This window comes from Marmota monax, unplaced genomic scaffold (assembly GCF_021218885.2).
Source record: "Marmota monax isolate L192 unplaced genomic scaffold, Marmota_monax_Labrador192_F-V1.1 WCK01_AAM20220418_F8-fsc00018, whole genome shotgun sequence".
NCBI lineage: Eukaryota > Metazoa > Chordata > Mammalia > Rodentia > Sciuridae > Marmota > Marmota monax.
The window spans coordinates 21123613-21138611 of NW_026692201.1; the positions used below are offsets into that span (position 1 = coordinate 21123613).

General features: G+C 33.7%; 1 protein-coding gene across 1 annotated transcript in view; it reads right to left on the reverse strand.

Annotated features, from left to right (window-relative positions):
• Mctp1 (multiple C2 and transmembrane domain containing 1) overlaps positions 1-14999 on the reverse strand; it is a 526481-nt gene that overhangs the window by 138580 nt on the left and 372902 nt on the right. The window contains exons 14-17 of the mRNA XM_058573996.1: positions 14104-14206; positions 13668-13769; positions 13213-13287; positions 11150-11269 (exon numbers count right to left, since the gene is read on the reverse strand). Of these exons, the coding sequence (XP_058429979.1) occupies positions 11150-11269; positions 13213-13287; positions 13668-13769; positions 14104-14206 (400 nt within the window). The remainder of the gene's footprint in view (positions 1-11149; positions 11270-13212; positions 13288-13667; positions 13770-14103; positions 14207-14999) is intronic.

The following is a 14999-nucleotide window of genomic DNA, read 5'->3' on the forward strand; positions in this document are numbered from 1 at the left end:
GTAGGAAAAGCCATCAATCTGTGACAAACACTGGTGGGACATTTTATGTTATCTCCTGCTCTTAGGTCCAGTAGAGAATACTTTTTTCATCAATAATTTTACATTAAATTTACATCATTTTGATAAAATTCTTGAAAGACTATAGCTTTCAGGAAAAAAAACAAAACTCTATGTTGTTGTGATCATGTTATTCAAATCTAAATTATCCACAGGCTCTCTCCTGCTTCACAGAATTTCATTCAGATGATTTAATTTAGCTTTCTTCACTCCAATAACTCCAATAGCAATAAATTGGCACACCAAGTTTATAACTATACCTCCCAAAGTCGATATAACAAAGTGGGCAACACCCTACAAATTCAAATAGTATCTAAAAGTATGCCCTAATTGTTGTTTCAATACTGCACTACTTCATAAAATAATATACTATTGCATCATGTTGTTTAATTTTATGCTGGAATAATTTGGATGTATATAATTTTAAAGAAAATATAGATTCTACAACATGTACACTCAGAAAAATGAGAAATTATATCCCATTCATGTATGATATATTGAAGTACTGTCATGTATAACTAATTAAAACAAATAAAAATTAATAAAAAAAGAAAATTTAGGAAGACAGAAGTACAATGAAGTTGGGTCACCAGTTTTTCTAAACGATTAAAATACATATACTTTCCCCCGGCATTTATTTAGTCTAATGGAAATTTATGCCATGTAAAAGTCATTTTAGCTACCATTAAATCAAAGTGGATCAATAGAGTTTAAGCTACTTAAACAACTCAGTAAAAATATGTTTGAAACCTGGGAAATATATTCTTAATGAATTGACATTTGCTTTTGGGAAAAAAGTCATTTTTACTACTTACAGGAAAAATTATATAATATATACATATGTTATATATATAATCTAAAATGTACCTTACTCAAACACACAGTGAGCTCTAATTAAGAGTTTCTTTCTTTTTTTTTTTTTTTTTTACTATTATACACACATCTCTGCATGGTATTTTTGGAATGTGATTGCAACTAATAGAAAAGATGATCAAAATATAAGGTATATACTTATTACTTAAACTGCAGAAATAAGACTAAGCAGAGTGGGCATTAATTTACTATATCAAGTAGGCAATTCCAGCCTTCCCACATCAGCGTGTTCCTTAACAGGAAACACAAAGCCTCACAAGTTCAACTTTACACCCTGAGAATTCTACAGCACAATGTCAAACATCTGCTTTTCCTTAATTGAGGACAATTCAACTTACAAACGTCACCCTTCTTCTCACTGCTGCTGTCCTTGAAACTTCTATTACTAGCAACTGGGGGAGGAGAGTTATTGTCTTGGTAAGTCATTTACTTTACCTCTTCGTACTTGTTCTGTCCTGTAAAATAATCTCTAAGCTCCCTTCCAGCTGTAACATTCTATGACTTCATATGCATTGTTCATATCCCTTACGACTTTTACTTTTTAAAGCCCTGGACTTTGCCCTTAGAATTTGGACAGATGTGTTCCTGGCATCCTGAGCACCCAGCCATAATCCCACTGACTTTTCTTTCTCCATAGGATGCTTCCATTTCCAAGCTAGGACTCTATGAAGGGATCCCTAGGACTGGTGAGTGGTTCAATGCTATTATCCATGGTGTCCCCATAAAGAAGTGTGTTCCAAGGTTCATGCAACTGTCTTCCAAAACAGACCTTTCCATCTTGTTTGGATGTAAGTAGATTTGTCTGAAAAATGTTACATTTTATGTACACTAGCCAGCCCAGATATGGGACTTAGAAATAAAGTGGTGGTAAGAGGCACAAACTCTGAGAATCTTAAAAATGTAGGAAACAGTGCACATTCAGTCAGGTTAGTAGAATCCAGGTTAAAAGTCTGTCTTGTAAATATCAGCCTCTGGCTAAGGTATGCAATAGGCTGTTCCAATAGGAGAACCAAACTATGTAAAGGAATTTAAATAAAAATCAGATACACACTGACTCTCAAAACTTTTCAATATCACTACCTACCTAGAAAAAGTGAACTCAGCCATCTGAATAATATGTAATTTTTCTCTGCCATCACTTTACTAATATCACTTCAAAATATAACAACTCTCTATACAAATTCAGTATACTAATTTGTGGATAATTAATGTACTACAGTAATATTTGGTGATCTATGATTTTAAATTTAATCTAAATGATTTCTCTGATTGACGAAGGGAAACTATTTAATTCACCGCTTTATGACAAAACTGAATGAAGCTGGGCTCAGTGGTGCACACCTGTAATCCCAGAAACTCAAGAGGCTGAGGCAGGAGGATTGCAAGTTTGAGGCCAGCCTGGGCAATTTAGCAAGACCCTGACTTCAATTTTAAAAAGGCGGGGTGGGGGTAGTGGCTGGGAATGTAGCTGAAGTGATAGAGCACCCCTGGGTTCAATCCCCAGTACCATTGAAAAAAAAAATCTTGATGAAAGATTTCTGTTTAAAACATGTACAAAATTTGCTTGCAGGAACTGTATAGAATGTTATCTATGGAAAATAGATAACACAGAATTATTTATATATAGCAATGTGGGATAGAAAATCACATATTTACATATTGTTGATAAATTGCAATAGTAAAGTGTTTTTTTTTATCCCAGTGGTGAGCTGAAAAACTTTATATGCAGAACAGACTATAGAACACATATTTGAACTGTTTTAAATGGTTTTCCTATTACATAACCTTTTTTTTTCCTGCCCTTCCAATGGAGATTTAATAGGTAATCAAGCTTAATGAAGTATGCTTTTATAACTTTGACATATTATATTTATTTAAGAATAAAAAAATTAGCAGTTACTCATAAAAACAGTACAATGTATGTATAAAACACTAATATTGAGATGTTATATTACTTAGTCCAGAATTCAGCTTCAGCCCACTTCTCCATTTTGGATTGGGGTATAGGAGAAAATCCTTATGTGGTTTGCATAAGGGGGAAAATCAAATTCTTCCATCTTTAGGAAACTAAAATTCTTTCCTTGAAATGGTGGACTCCAACGTAGTCAATGATTTCTTATAGCAATCACAAATTCTCTTTCTCTCGACTGGTTTGCATCATATACAAATGATAGAAATTCCAAATTATACATTATCACCAAGAGTAGGAAATTAAACACAGTTAAACTTACATTAAACCCTAATATGTAGAGTATGCATTCTCAGTAGGGGCAATATGACACCCCAGGGGATGAAAATTAGTTCTTGGTGGGGGCTGCCAGAATTACTTATGACTGCCCCCCAAAACTCAGTACTCTCTGACAAAATCGTATTCCCTTAGTATTTAATTTCTTTCATTAAACTAAATAAAAAATTCTTCTGTAGCAGAATACAAAAAAAAAGTCGAGGAATCTGACTTAAGATTAAATAAAAGTTTTGTCATGAAAATCTGTTTATTTATTCCCTTAAAGCCAGGGGTGACTTTTGTTTTTATCCAAATATACATTTACACTTTGAATGCTTTCCATCTTTCTTTGCTTCTTAGCTGTTCTCTGATTTTCTCTGCATTATTTCACTATAAGCCAGTCACTATCATCTTTACTGTTACCACTTGTTGATTGTTGGATTTCTGTCATCACAAAAAAAGTAGCAGATGCAACAGAGTCATTACTCACAGACCTACCTTTGGCAAAGACAGACTACTATATATCCCCAGCTCTTAATATAATGTTCAAACATGGTAAAATGATTGCAAGGAAATAGGCAGAGAGAAAAAGGAATAACTAGATTAATAACATTTCAAGTTAGTCTCTGACTTGGTAAATTAACTCAAATATATTCACAATTCAAAGGTTATATTTACAACTATCCAAAAATAGAAAAATGAAATGATAGAAAGCATTCTATTCCTATTTCTTAATATTTATCTGATACAAAAGTGCATGAAATTACATGGAGAATGAATCAAATGAATAAAGTATATTAATGACTGCTTCTCTGTTATAATTTATAAACATTCAGAAGAGTTAGTCCTCTTTATCAAATTTTACTAGAATAAATTATATAATTATCTCATTCTTTTAAATGGTTTCCTTTGCAAAATTCACTATATAATGATATACTGAAATGAAAATAGTTGGCCATTTTGTTCAATAAATGTGTCCTATACAATTTAAATCAAAGTTAGAAAATAGAAAAATCCTTCAGAGGACAAGAATATAAGCTTAGGAAATGGGGAGAGAGAATCAGACATCTTTGATTCATTTCATGATTTTTAATCCTTAGCAAACTCAGTTGGAAAATATGGAGCACACAACATATTTATAGCATCTTATGAAGGTTTGGGGATTGCAACTACCTGATAAGTAATGCAAAGAGGTAGTTTAAAGGCAACACCCATACAAACAGAAAAAGACTACACTGAAGCTTTTTGTACTCCACCACCTGAACCTTCATTGCATGTACCAATAAGGGTCATGAGAAGGAAAATTCTTGGATTCAATATGGAAACATAGTGTTATGGTTTGGATCTAAAATGTCCCCTAAAAGATCATATGTCGAAGTCTACAGGCAGGAGTGTTCAGAGGTGGGGCCTTTGAAAGATGATTGTATTATGAGGGCTCTTACCTCATCAATGGATTAAACATTTATGGGTTCATAATCGAATGGGCTATCGGAAGGTGGTGGAAATTTAGGAGATGGGTCCTGGTTGGATAATGTAGGCCCTCTGGTGTATGTCCTTGAAGGTTATATTTTGTCCCTGGCCCCTTCCTCTCTTTTGCTTCTGGGTCACCATGACGTGGGTAACTTTGTCATATTCTCCCCACCGTAGTGTTCTGCCTCACCACAGGCCCAGAAACAATAGAGCCAATTGACTATGGACTGACATTTCTGAAACTGTGAGCCAAAATAAATCTTTCCTCCATTAAGTTCTTTCCCTCAGGTGTTTTTTCACAGCAACAAAAATTTGACTGACACATATGGTTATGATTATAATATTTGTGGTTTATGTTTGATTATAATATAGCACAACCATGTTTATACTTGGAAAAAGTGATCAGTTTTATTTTCTCCAAATCACCCACAAAAGAAAACTTTTACAGATTTTAGCATCCTATGACTTCCCATATAGAGGACAAAGGAGGTAGAGCAGAGATCACAGAAATCATGTTTGATCTGCTACTGGGATTAATACAGAATAAAATTTAGGATGAACAAGATTTTCAGAAAGTATCAGATTCTCTGGCATATGTGACTATCTCCCTCCAAATATCAGAAAGCCCTTTTGATGACATCTATTAAAATAAACCAAAAAGGGCGTTGGCATCATTTAAAGAGAAGGATGATTTGCAGAAGTGCTGCATCGTATATCTAACAAATACAAAAACAAAAGAAAAATTATTCATGTAAGTAGGAATGCAAAGTGAACTGCAGCATCACTTCTCAGTAAGGATCAAGAAATGTTTTGTTACATTATTATCTGGTTAGGTACATTTCCTATGATTCAGAATTGACTTTAGCTAATAGTGATCAGCCTTAAGACTCAACTCACTTCTAAATTATGGTCTTTTCAGGGGAGATTTTGTGTAATTGAAAGAATTTATATGCAATGTTTTGTGAAAAGCAGTGCTTACGGAAACCTAATTTATAACTCGTCATGTAATTTAGGACACTGTTTGAAAAAATTCTTCCCTGGAATTGAGATGAATTTTGGGAAAAATGTATATTCTGGGTATCAACTTGATATGCCAGAATGTCCATCTGAATTGTGCATATAATCTATTTACTGAAAATGGTACTGCTAGACACTTCAGTGTGTCAACACTTTTGACTCTACAAAGTAATTTTAGGTAACTTTGGTTATATGTGATCTTCTAAATCAATGAGATGTTGCAGGTTTTTTCCTTTCTTGTTCATTTGAGAAAGAAATGTTTATCATTGTTTAAAACTTATATAAATTAAATTAACTATTGTTTACTAAATAATGGCATAAATGCTAAAAGGTGGGCAAAAGGGCTTGGAAATTAAAATTTATAGCTTTAGAAAAATTTGTGAGTACAAGGATAGAACCATCATAGATCATTTTTCTTTAGTATTTGTTTCTTTAATTTTTAGAGGTCCTTCTGATTTTCTATCATGGGCAAAGTAATAAAAATTATATCTGGAACATTTCCAACTTTTCTGCTAACTCTAAAGAATAATCGTAGCAACAAAAGACTCATAAAAATAATTTGAAAATCGTCATAGACCTGAAACATAATTTTCCTGGTGTGGTATTACTGATATCTGGTAAATTTTCAAAATAGGAATTTCTGTTGTAAACATAAAGTGATCTTTGATATGACCAGTATAATTATCCTATGTTCCATTATTCAGTAATATAAAGTAAGACTTGACTTACAGGTGGATGTTGACATTGTTTTTATACTGATGCTTCTTTTTAAACAATGAGCCCTTTTTAGTCTTTGATCATGAAGCCATTTAAAACGTCTTCTTGGTTTTTAATAACTTTTAGGAAAATCCATAAGTTGTTTAGTAGCAGCAGACTTTCTACCCAGGAAGCACACAATGAAGCCTCCCTAAGTGCCTATTGTCTGCGGATCACTGTATTATATTCCCTTTGCCTCTGCAAGCTCAGTTCCTCCTCCTTTGCTGGGGCATCCTCCATTTTTTTTTTTTTTTTTTAATCATTTGGTTACACAGAGCAGCCTTGTGTCATTCTTTGCATGCATCATCCCTGGTTTTTCCTCTCCTCCTGCATAATGGCCCAGCTTTTCTGAGGATGGCTGTTGTCCCAAGTGTGATCCTTTACTAAAATGGGAATTGAATGAAAGTGAGCACAAATTTTCTGGAAGCAAACGAAAACCAGCCATTTGAAAAGGACCCAGAAAGAAACAAGTAATGAACCAGAGTGGCCTCCATGAATTGCTGTAGAGGGAATTCTTGGTCTCCCCACCCCACCTTTCTCTCTCTCTCTCTCTCTCTCTCTCTCTCTCTCACACACACACACACACACACACACATATATACACACCAAGAAAAACCTAGAGGGAGAATCTCAGTTGGAAGCCTGCCTCCTAGGCTGGTCTGGACAGAGGGTTGAAGTCAGTAGCCCTACAGGTACTAACAGAAACAAATGTATTTTATGACTAACAGTTAAGCATTCAAACATGCCGCTTTGGAACACAAGGTACATTGAGGAGTTGACATCTCTTCATAATTCATGTTCATTGTTCCTCTAAGTAAAATATGTGTCTCTCTTTAGTTATTCTGTTAGGAATTGTACTTTAAAGGCAAGAGGACATTTTTGATAATGCACATCTTAAGACTTTTCATTAAAGTACCAAATTTAAATTCTACCTTTTTGTGCACTCTGACATTTTTGTCTGGCATTTTCATTAATTTTGCGACATACATAAATGTAGCTGAAATGTTAACTGATCAATACTTTGTCTCTCTCATGTAGCACTAGCGCTCCATTCCCCAAGGACCACACAGCAGAACAGAAATTAAATGTGTAAAATATCAAATGTTAATGTTAAACACAGCGGCACTTACTGTATAACGACAGAAAAGGCTAAAACAATTCCAAATGGACAGATGGTACCACAAATTATCTACAATCACATTTAAAGATTAAAGTTTGTCCTGTAAAATAATTCTTTGACGCACACTGAAGTGTGTCCTTTTACTGATAGCTCAGTTGTCCAATTATTTTTGTGCTCATTACAGTGAGAAATGACAGTACTGAAAAGAGAGAATGTACACTCTTTTTCTTTTTTCTCTTTTCTTTTTCCCATTTTGCACCCACTGACATCCACAAGAACACAAATGTCTGGTCAAAAGCCTGATGAAAATTAGGCCCAATTTATGAGGCATTTCCAAGTCTACGATAGATGATTCCCAGAGACAAGCAGCGCCTACACGCACACGCCTGTGTTCGCTCTTAGGTAGATGTTACTCACAGCAACATTCAAAACCCACTGCATAGTGCTCAAAGGAAGGCCATTCCCAGAAACATATTTGCTTATCTTTTCCCTCCCCTTCCAGACCAATTTCAGTTTCTATTGTCATCAGCTGGCTTGGAATACTCCCCATAGCGTACAGGTAGTGCTGTGCAGACTGCAGCTGCCCTGAGTCTGCATTTCTTGAGCTTTCCATGTTCGTTGTCACTGGGACACTAAAATGATGGTTTTTCTATTTTGACTTATATTTTTGGAGAGTAAATTAGAAAAGGAAAGTAAAACAGAATAGAAAAAAAAAAGACCTGCTTTTATAAAGTTTGATCTGGGCCTAAAACCAAGTTGTATAATGGTACAAATGCATGTGCTCCATGAGGCAGCTGCATTTATGAAAAACTGGGCCAAGAGGAACCAGTATTATAATAATAGACCCATGATCCATCAACAGGGCGTGACAGGAACAGTATGTTTGTAGCAATGGGGTGCTGCTCATACTCTTCTCCTAATGGAAAGCACTCTTTTTCAATAAACTGGCCTAAAAAGGCTCCAGTTAGGTAATGAGATCTTTGAAACATTTCATTTTTAAAATACATCATTTAATATCTATAAGATGAATAAAAATCTTACAACAGTTTTGAACTTTATGTTATTAAAATTGTAAGGTATATATTATAAAGGGTCTTTTAGAGAAGAAATAAAATCTACTATATGGCCTTGGGCAAGGTAATTAACTTTCCTGTGCCTCTGTATACTGGGAAAATAATAGTATCTAAGTACCTAATGATATCATAAGGTTTTGGGGAATATTAAATTCATTAATGCACGAAGGCATTTTCATGTGTTAATATGTAAAGAGTGGTTCCTTGGCACATAGTAAGTGCTTAATAAATACCAGCTCTTGTTATATAAGAATCTTTTAATATCAGAATTCAATCTGGGGTTTTATATTAATAAAGGATTATGGAATAGTTTAGAATTCAAATGGAAACTATAGAAAAATTACTACAACAGTATTAAGCTGCATGTATCATGATTTAATAACTAGCCTTATTCAATCAAACACTTATCTGTCTGGCGAGTAAATTTCTCCACATAAGAAAAATATTCATATTGATTGATTGGTTCATTAATTGGTCAATTGATTTAGTAAACCATTTATATAGGGAGCTTAGTAACTGCTAGATATTTTGCAGATGATACTGGAGTCCAGGATGAAAAACACAGGGTTCCCATTCTCAAGGAGCTCCTAGTTGAAGTCTAAATAAATAAAGCTTGGTTTTGTTATTCATTGTTATTTAAATCACATTCAACAGAATGTAATTTAGCACTTCTTTTTTTTCCTATGAAACTGTTAATATTATTGTTTCTTCTCAAAATACTCTTAATGTGTTTTCACATTGTTGTTTATAGCCTCTTTTTTTTTTTTTTCTTACCCTCAGTGTCCAAGGTTCTTTTCCTACATTTATTATGCCTGCTCTGCTTTTTTGTGTAAGCCTCTTGCATTCAGCTGGTGTTTCATAGGACTGTCTGTTACAAACCGACCACCAGAAGAGAGAGATTTTTATAGTTCTTCCCCAGTGAAGTTTGCCCCCTTTCAATGAAATCATATTATGTTCATGTACCTAAATTTCTCAGAATTTCAGTGTCTGGATTTTATTTTTTTTCCCCAGAATCAGAAAAAAAAAAAGTGAAAAAGGGCTGCCATCTTGAATATATTTTACAAGAGTGTCCTTTAGAAGCCTCAAGTTTATGAAGACTTACGTAACACAGAGCAAAGCTCAAGAGTTCACAACAAATGTTTCTGAACAAATTATATAAATATATACACTTTTCTGTGTTCAAATTTCACAAACAGCTATGGAGAATAACTTTGGAAGGAGTGAATCAAAAATGGCAGCATGACCTTTCCAGTAGAATTTTATTGCTGTTATAAGGCCTCATAGAACCTGGAAGTAATGATATAAAATATACATAGAAACTCAGTATCATTTTTTCTCATTAACATCAAAGTGCCTCAATGCTAGTGAAAAATCAGAACAAAGTTTGTTTTACAGTACCCCAATATCTTTATTATGTGAGAGGACTACTAAAAGAGTATTTAGAGAGGGAGTTGTTGTCCCCCCCCCCCCAAAACTTAATGATGATGACAGTCACTTTCTTTAAAGAGACAACAACATGTCTATGGGAAGCAGGCTGCCTAACTTTCTGGTAACTTACAACACAAAGGGACATACATACTCTTTGTTCATGTGCTCAGACATTAATGAAAGTCCCATAGAAGCCCTGAGAGGAGGACAGAGCTCAAAGTACTAAACAGATGTGCATACATTCATTTGAATGGTAATACTAAAATGTTGATTTGTTACTATAATTGAGGCTTTTCTTGTAAGCCCTCATAATAAAGTCGTATTTTGCAAAACTGGCAACTATAAGGAAACATAAGGTACTTATATTCTAACAAACATGAAAATAAAATAAAGGATTTCAAAAGACAGACTACACTTAAACTTCAAACTGAAATCCTGAATAAGCAAAAATAATGTGAGAACAGAAAATCCCAGCTAAAACATAGAGGAAATTATCTTTTTGGATTTTCTGGCCTTGCCAATTGGTCTCATCAGTACTTTTTAAATAATCAAAAAGGCTACAAGATGAACATTGTTAGAGGACTATCTGGATCCATCGAATTCTTACTTGTGACTTTTTAAAAACTGGAAATCTCAGAAGTAATAAAATACTCTTAAATAGGTCACATCCACTTCCAATTGATTCACATATTAAAGCATTACATACTACCATTCTACTGCCAATGATATTCATATTTGGGAGAAAAAGACTATAGAATGAATAAAATCAAATTGGGGATGGTCAAGATTATAACTATTATTATTTTCACATTGAGGACTTTTCTTGGCTCTCCTATTGGGATTTAGAATTATGCAACATGCAAAATTTCACTTTTTAACTGTCACAGAGAAAATTATACATTGGCTGAGATGTCTTGCGTTCCGGAAATCTGGGGTGGGGGTTGTATTCTTGGACTCAGACCTTGAACAATCCATCAGGTTCCTGCCCACGGCAAATCTGTCCAGTCAAGTCTTAAAATAGGAGTTTTAAAATGGCCACATCAACATAACTGTTACTATAGCCACAGAAACATGCAGCTATGATTACTGAATTTAATGAATAACAATGTAAGTAATACAGAATGATCATACCACAAAAGCAGCTAGACTCCTTGGGGGTGAATCCCAGTCAAAGCAACTATTAATGTAGTATGCAGCATTCACCAGCACCATGACACAGCGTTTCGTTCTGATAAAGTTTCTTAGTAGCAGCTGTAAAGAAAATGAAAAAATTATTAGAATCTGCAAGATGAAAAAATGATCAAATAAATGGCAAAATTCTTCAAGTTTATTATGACTTAAAAAGGATTCAGGGAGTTAATAAAGCCATAAGAACATACTAAGCAATTTGGCTCACAAGTTTAAGAGAAAAATGTATTTCTGGAGAAAATGGAAAAAACTGACCTGTAAGAGCAAGTTCTTAGCTAAATATATTTGAAAAAACAATGCTATCATGTAGGTTGGATTTCTTTTTTCACAAGAAAAAAAAATTCTAACAAATTTAAAAATTGCTATTTACTGAATAATTATTAATTTTTAAGCTCTTAAATCTTATTGTGGTTTTAAGATTCATTAAATGTCTTAACTTCAACATATTTCAAAGTGAATTGAATACTTTGGAATGTTTTTATTTCGTCTTAGAGAAAAACCTGTCAAGTATTGCTTATTATAGAAAACAAAATATTTTCACCTTTTAAATAAGATTTCTTCCTTTTTTACTAACATGTTCTCTACTAACGAATCTCTCTCCTACCTTAAATGTAACCTATATTTTCTCATTTCTTATTTTGCATACTTTTGGAGATCAGGAAAAATATTATAGTAATTAAGTGTGCCATAAAATCTTTAATTTGAATGGTATATGAGAGTTGATATAATTTAAATTTAAAACTATAGCATGATTTCAACAGTGAAAAAAAATAGTGTACATGCTATATAATGGTTCAAAAAATTACGTACAGGTATCTTAACAGTTAGAACAATCATATGTCTGCAGGTTAATATTTTGCTACTCCAAATATACTTAAGTACTGCTCTGATGTTTTAAAGAAGTAGCTATGTAAAGTTCACTGAGGCTGTACAGCTAAAAGTATATGTGTGTAAATACAGATGCAAGTATGTGCATAACAATTTTAACACGTTGCTAAAACTGCAATTCCATTTAGGCAAAACGAAGAGTCTCCCTATTTATTTCACCTTCCTTTAAGAACATATTTTATTATTTTTATCTATGTAGAGAAATGTAGTCTGAATTCCTGTTTAGATAGATATTGCATTTGTAGCACATACACTATATTTAAATATCCAAAGATCTCACTGTTTTGGGTAGATTTCTTAGATTAAAAATAAAATGATTTCAGGTTTCTAATGGCATGGAAAATTATCAAATATTTCAAGGTGCTAATAAGTTCAGTAAATTTTAAAGCCATAATAAGTACAGTTTATTTTTTGCTCTGTGATTAGGTGTAGCATTTTTGTTAAAAGGGGTAGTTTAGTAGCACTTTTTAAAAACTTTATATCAAACCAAATTTAAAATTATAATTGATAGGTATCGAGCTTAATTTAAAAGTCTTTCATGATAGAAAAGTGCGATTTCCTGGATTTCTATTTTCTTAGCTAAAAATGGCAATGCAAGTTCAGTTCTGAAAGATTGTAGTTAAAATCTAATTAACAGGAAGGTTCCTCTTAAAAGATGGAGCCCCCTCGCTGGATTAGAGGGAAAAGCTTTATTCGGCTCACTTTACACACACCTGCATCATACCTGTGGGTGGTCTGCACACACATTTGAACCTCAGCTTTTGGCATTCTCATTTGTACACTCCATAGCAATCAAATTGTATGTTATTTTTGAAAAGATCATTCTTTTGCTAAAACATGACTACATATCCATTATATGCAGCACCTACAGTATCCCTTGTTCTTTCTGACCACCCCCATCCAATGTATTAGTTTGGTATTGTCCTGGTTTGATCTTTTAAAGAAAGGAAGGAAGAGAAAGAAAGAAAGAAAAAAGCGAGCCATTTTCAATAAGTAGATGACCAAAAATTCCATCATCTTCCCCCCTCCATACCTCCAAAATTTATTTGAATTTACTTAGATGTTTTACAGATATAATCAGGTCTTCCCGGAGGGATTAATCTTTCCTTGCTTTTTACCTGTTTAGAGAGTCTGTTTTCCTCTTCAATGTACTTCTGTTCTTTGGGTATTAATGTTCGTAAGCTGGCTTTCACCTATACATCAACATATGTGTCTGTTATGGATTAATATATTACAAATGTTTACAAGTTTTTCACGCAGTTCAATTTTCAATAATTTTTCAAGTTTCAAAGTCCTGGCTGCTGTGCTCATAAAATATAAATGTATACAGTTGCACATGCATGCACTTCCTTTTCTTAGGCAGGCAGGCAGCGGTCAGAGCACAACCACAGCAGCAGTCGCCAACTATAACAGAAAGTGTGGGTGTGCCAGGCAGTGGCAGAAGCGTATTCTCCAGGATACATCAAGGTTTAGAGAAAATGAGGAATGACAGAAATTCTCTACAAATCAGGAACAAAAGCTTTCATGAAACTGAACTCTTTAGCAGTACAAAAAAGCCAAAGTTAAGACTTACAGCATTAAAAATCACATCTATTTCAAGATAGATGACCCCCTTTGTTGGCCCTGTCAGCTGCTTGTTTTTCAAGACGTAGGCTTTCTGTTCACCATTTTGAATCTGCGGGAAAAGGACATGACAGCCGTCTGTCTCTCGGTCTCCACTGAATACACTCCCTCAGTGACCTTTGACCCCCAGCTGCTGAAACTGACAGAGAACCCAAAACAACTGTGGCAATTCTGACAAGTACCTGTTCATTACCAGGATCAAGTCTGTCAGGAAAAATTAACTATCATGGGATTCAACATGGCCGTGAATTGAGTATGTTAAAATTTTTAGTGTTCTTATTACAGACCTTGGTTGAGAAATGACAGACATAGAGCTGAGGTTTTTTTTTTTTTTTTTCCTTGAGCAAAAGCAACACAGAACAGTGTGTCAGGTGAATAAAACTTACAGACAGCAATGGTATAGCAACTTTGCCCAGAAAGTCAGCACTTCGATCCCGATCTTCATCATAAACTGTCACTTCAAGAACGGAATGAATATCTTTAATGTTGCTGCATAATAAATATATGTTAAAAATAAAAAAGATTTCATTAGTGGGAAACAAGAACTAAAATGGTTTTGAAATTTCAGATAGCTCCAGCTGATTTTGTATGTGTATATTTTTATGTGTGTTATTTGCATATACACATACAGGGCAGCTTGGTATCTGACAGAATTTCCCATAGTGCACCCTAGTTGACTACAGTGATGGTTCTATTATCTAAATCTTTGAAGACCACTGTAATTTCAAGTTATAATTTTTAAAAATGAAAAATAATTTCCCATCTGCATGGGCAAAGAATAAAGTTAATGAAAAAAATCAATAAGTGAACCTGCTGTTTTTTAGATTTTTTTCTTTTCATTTTAACAATAAATCATATTTTCCCACAACCCCCACATAAAACACCATAAGGTTTGATATCAGCAAGAGTCACCATTTATTTTTTATAACTATTATTTTTTATAATAATAGAACATGTCTTTTTTGTTTACAGCTCTCACCAAAACATTGACTCAGTTTCTGTTATGTTCTTAGTGGGAAAAAAAAATGAACAAACACAGAAAGCAGAATGGTGAATATGTAACATTTATAGCAATTGTACCACCCTGGAATTTAGAAATTAAGTGATGTTCCATTATGTTCTAAAGACAACATATGTTAACAAATGACTGTGTGAGTTCTTCATATTCTTGTTTCTAGAAAAATAAATGCAAATTGTTGATAGCATTTATTCTTGGATCAAACTGTTTGCCTAGAAAACATGAATTAAGAGGAAAAAAAAGAATATTCATTACTGAAAAACT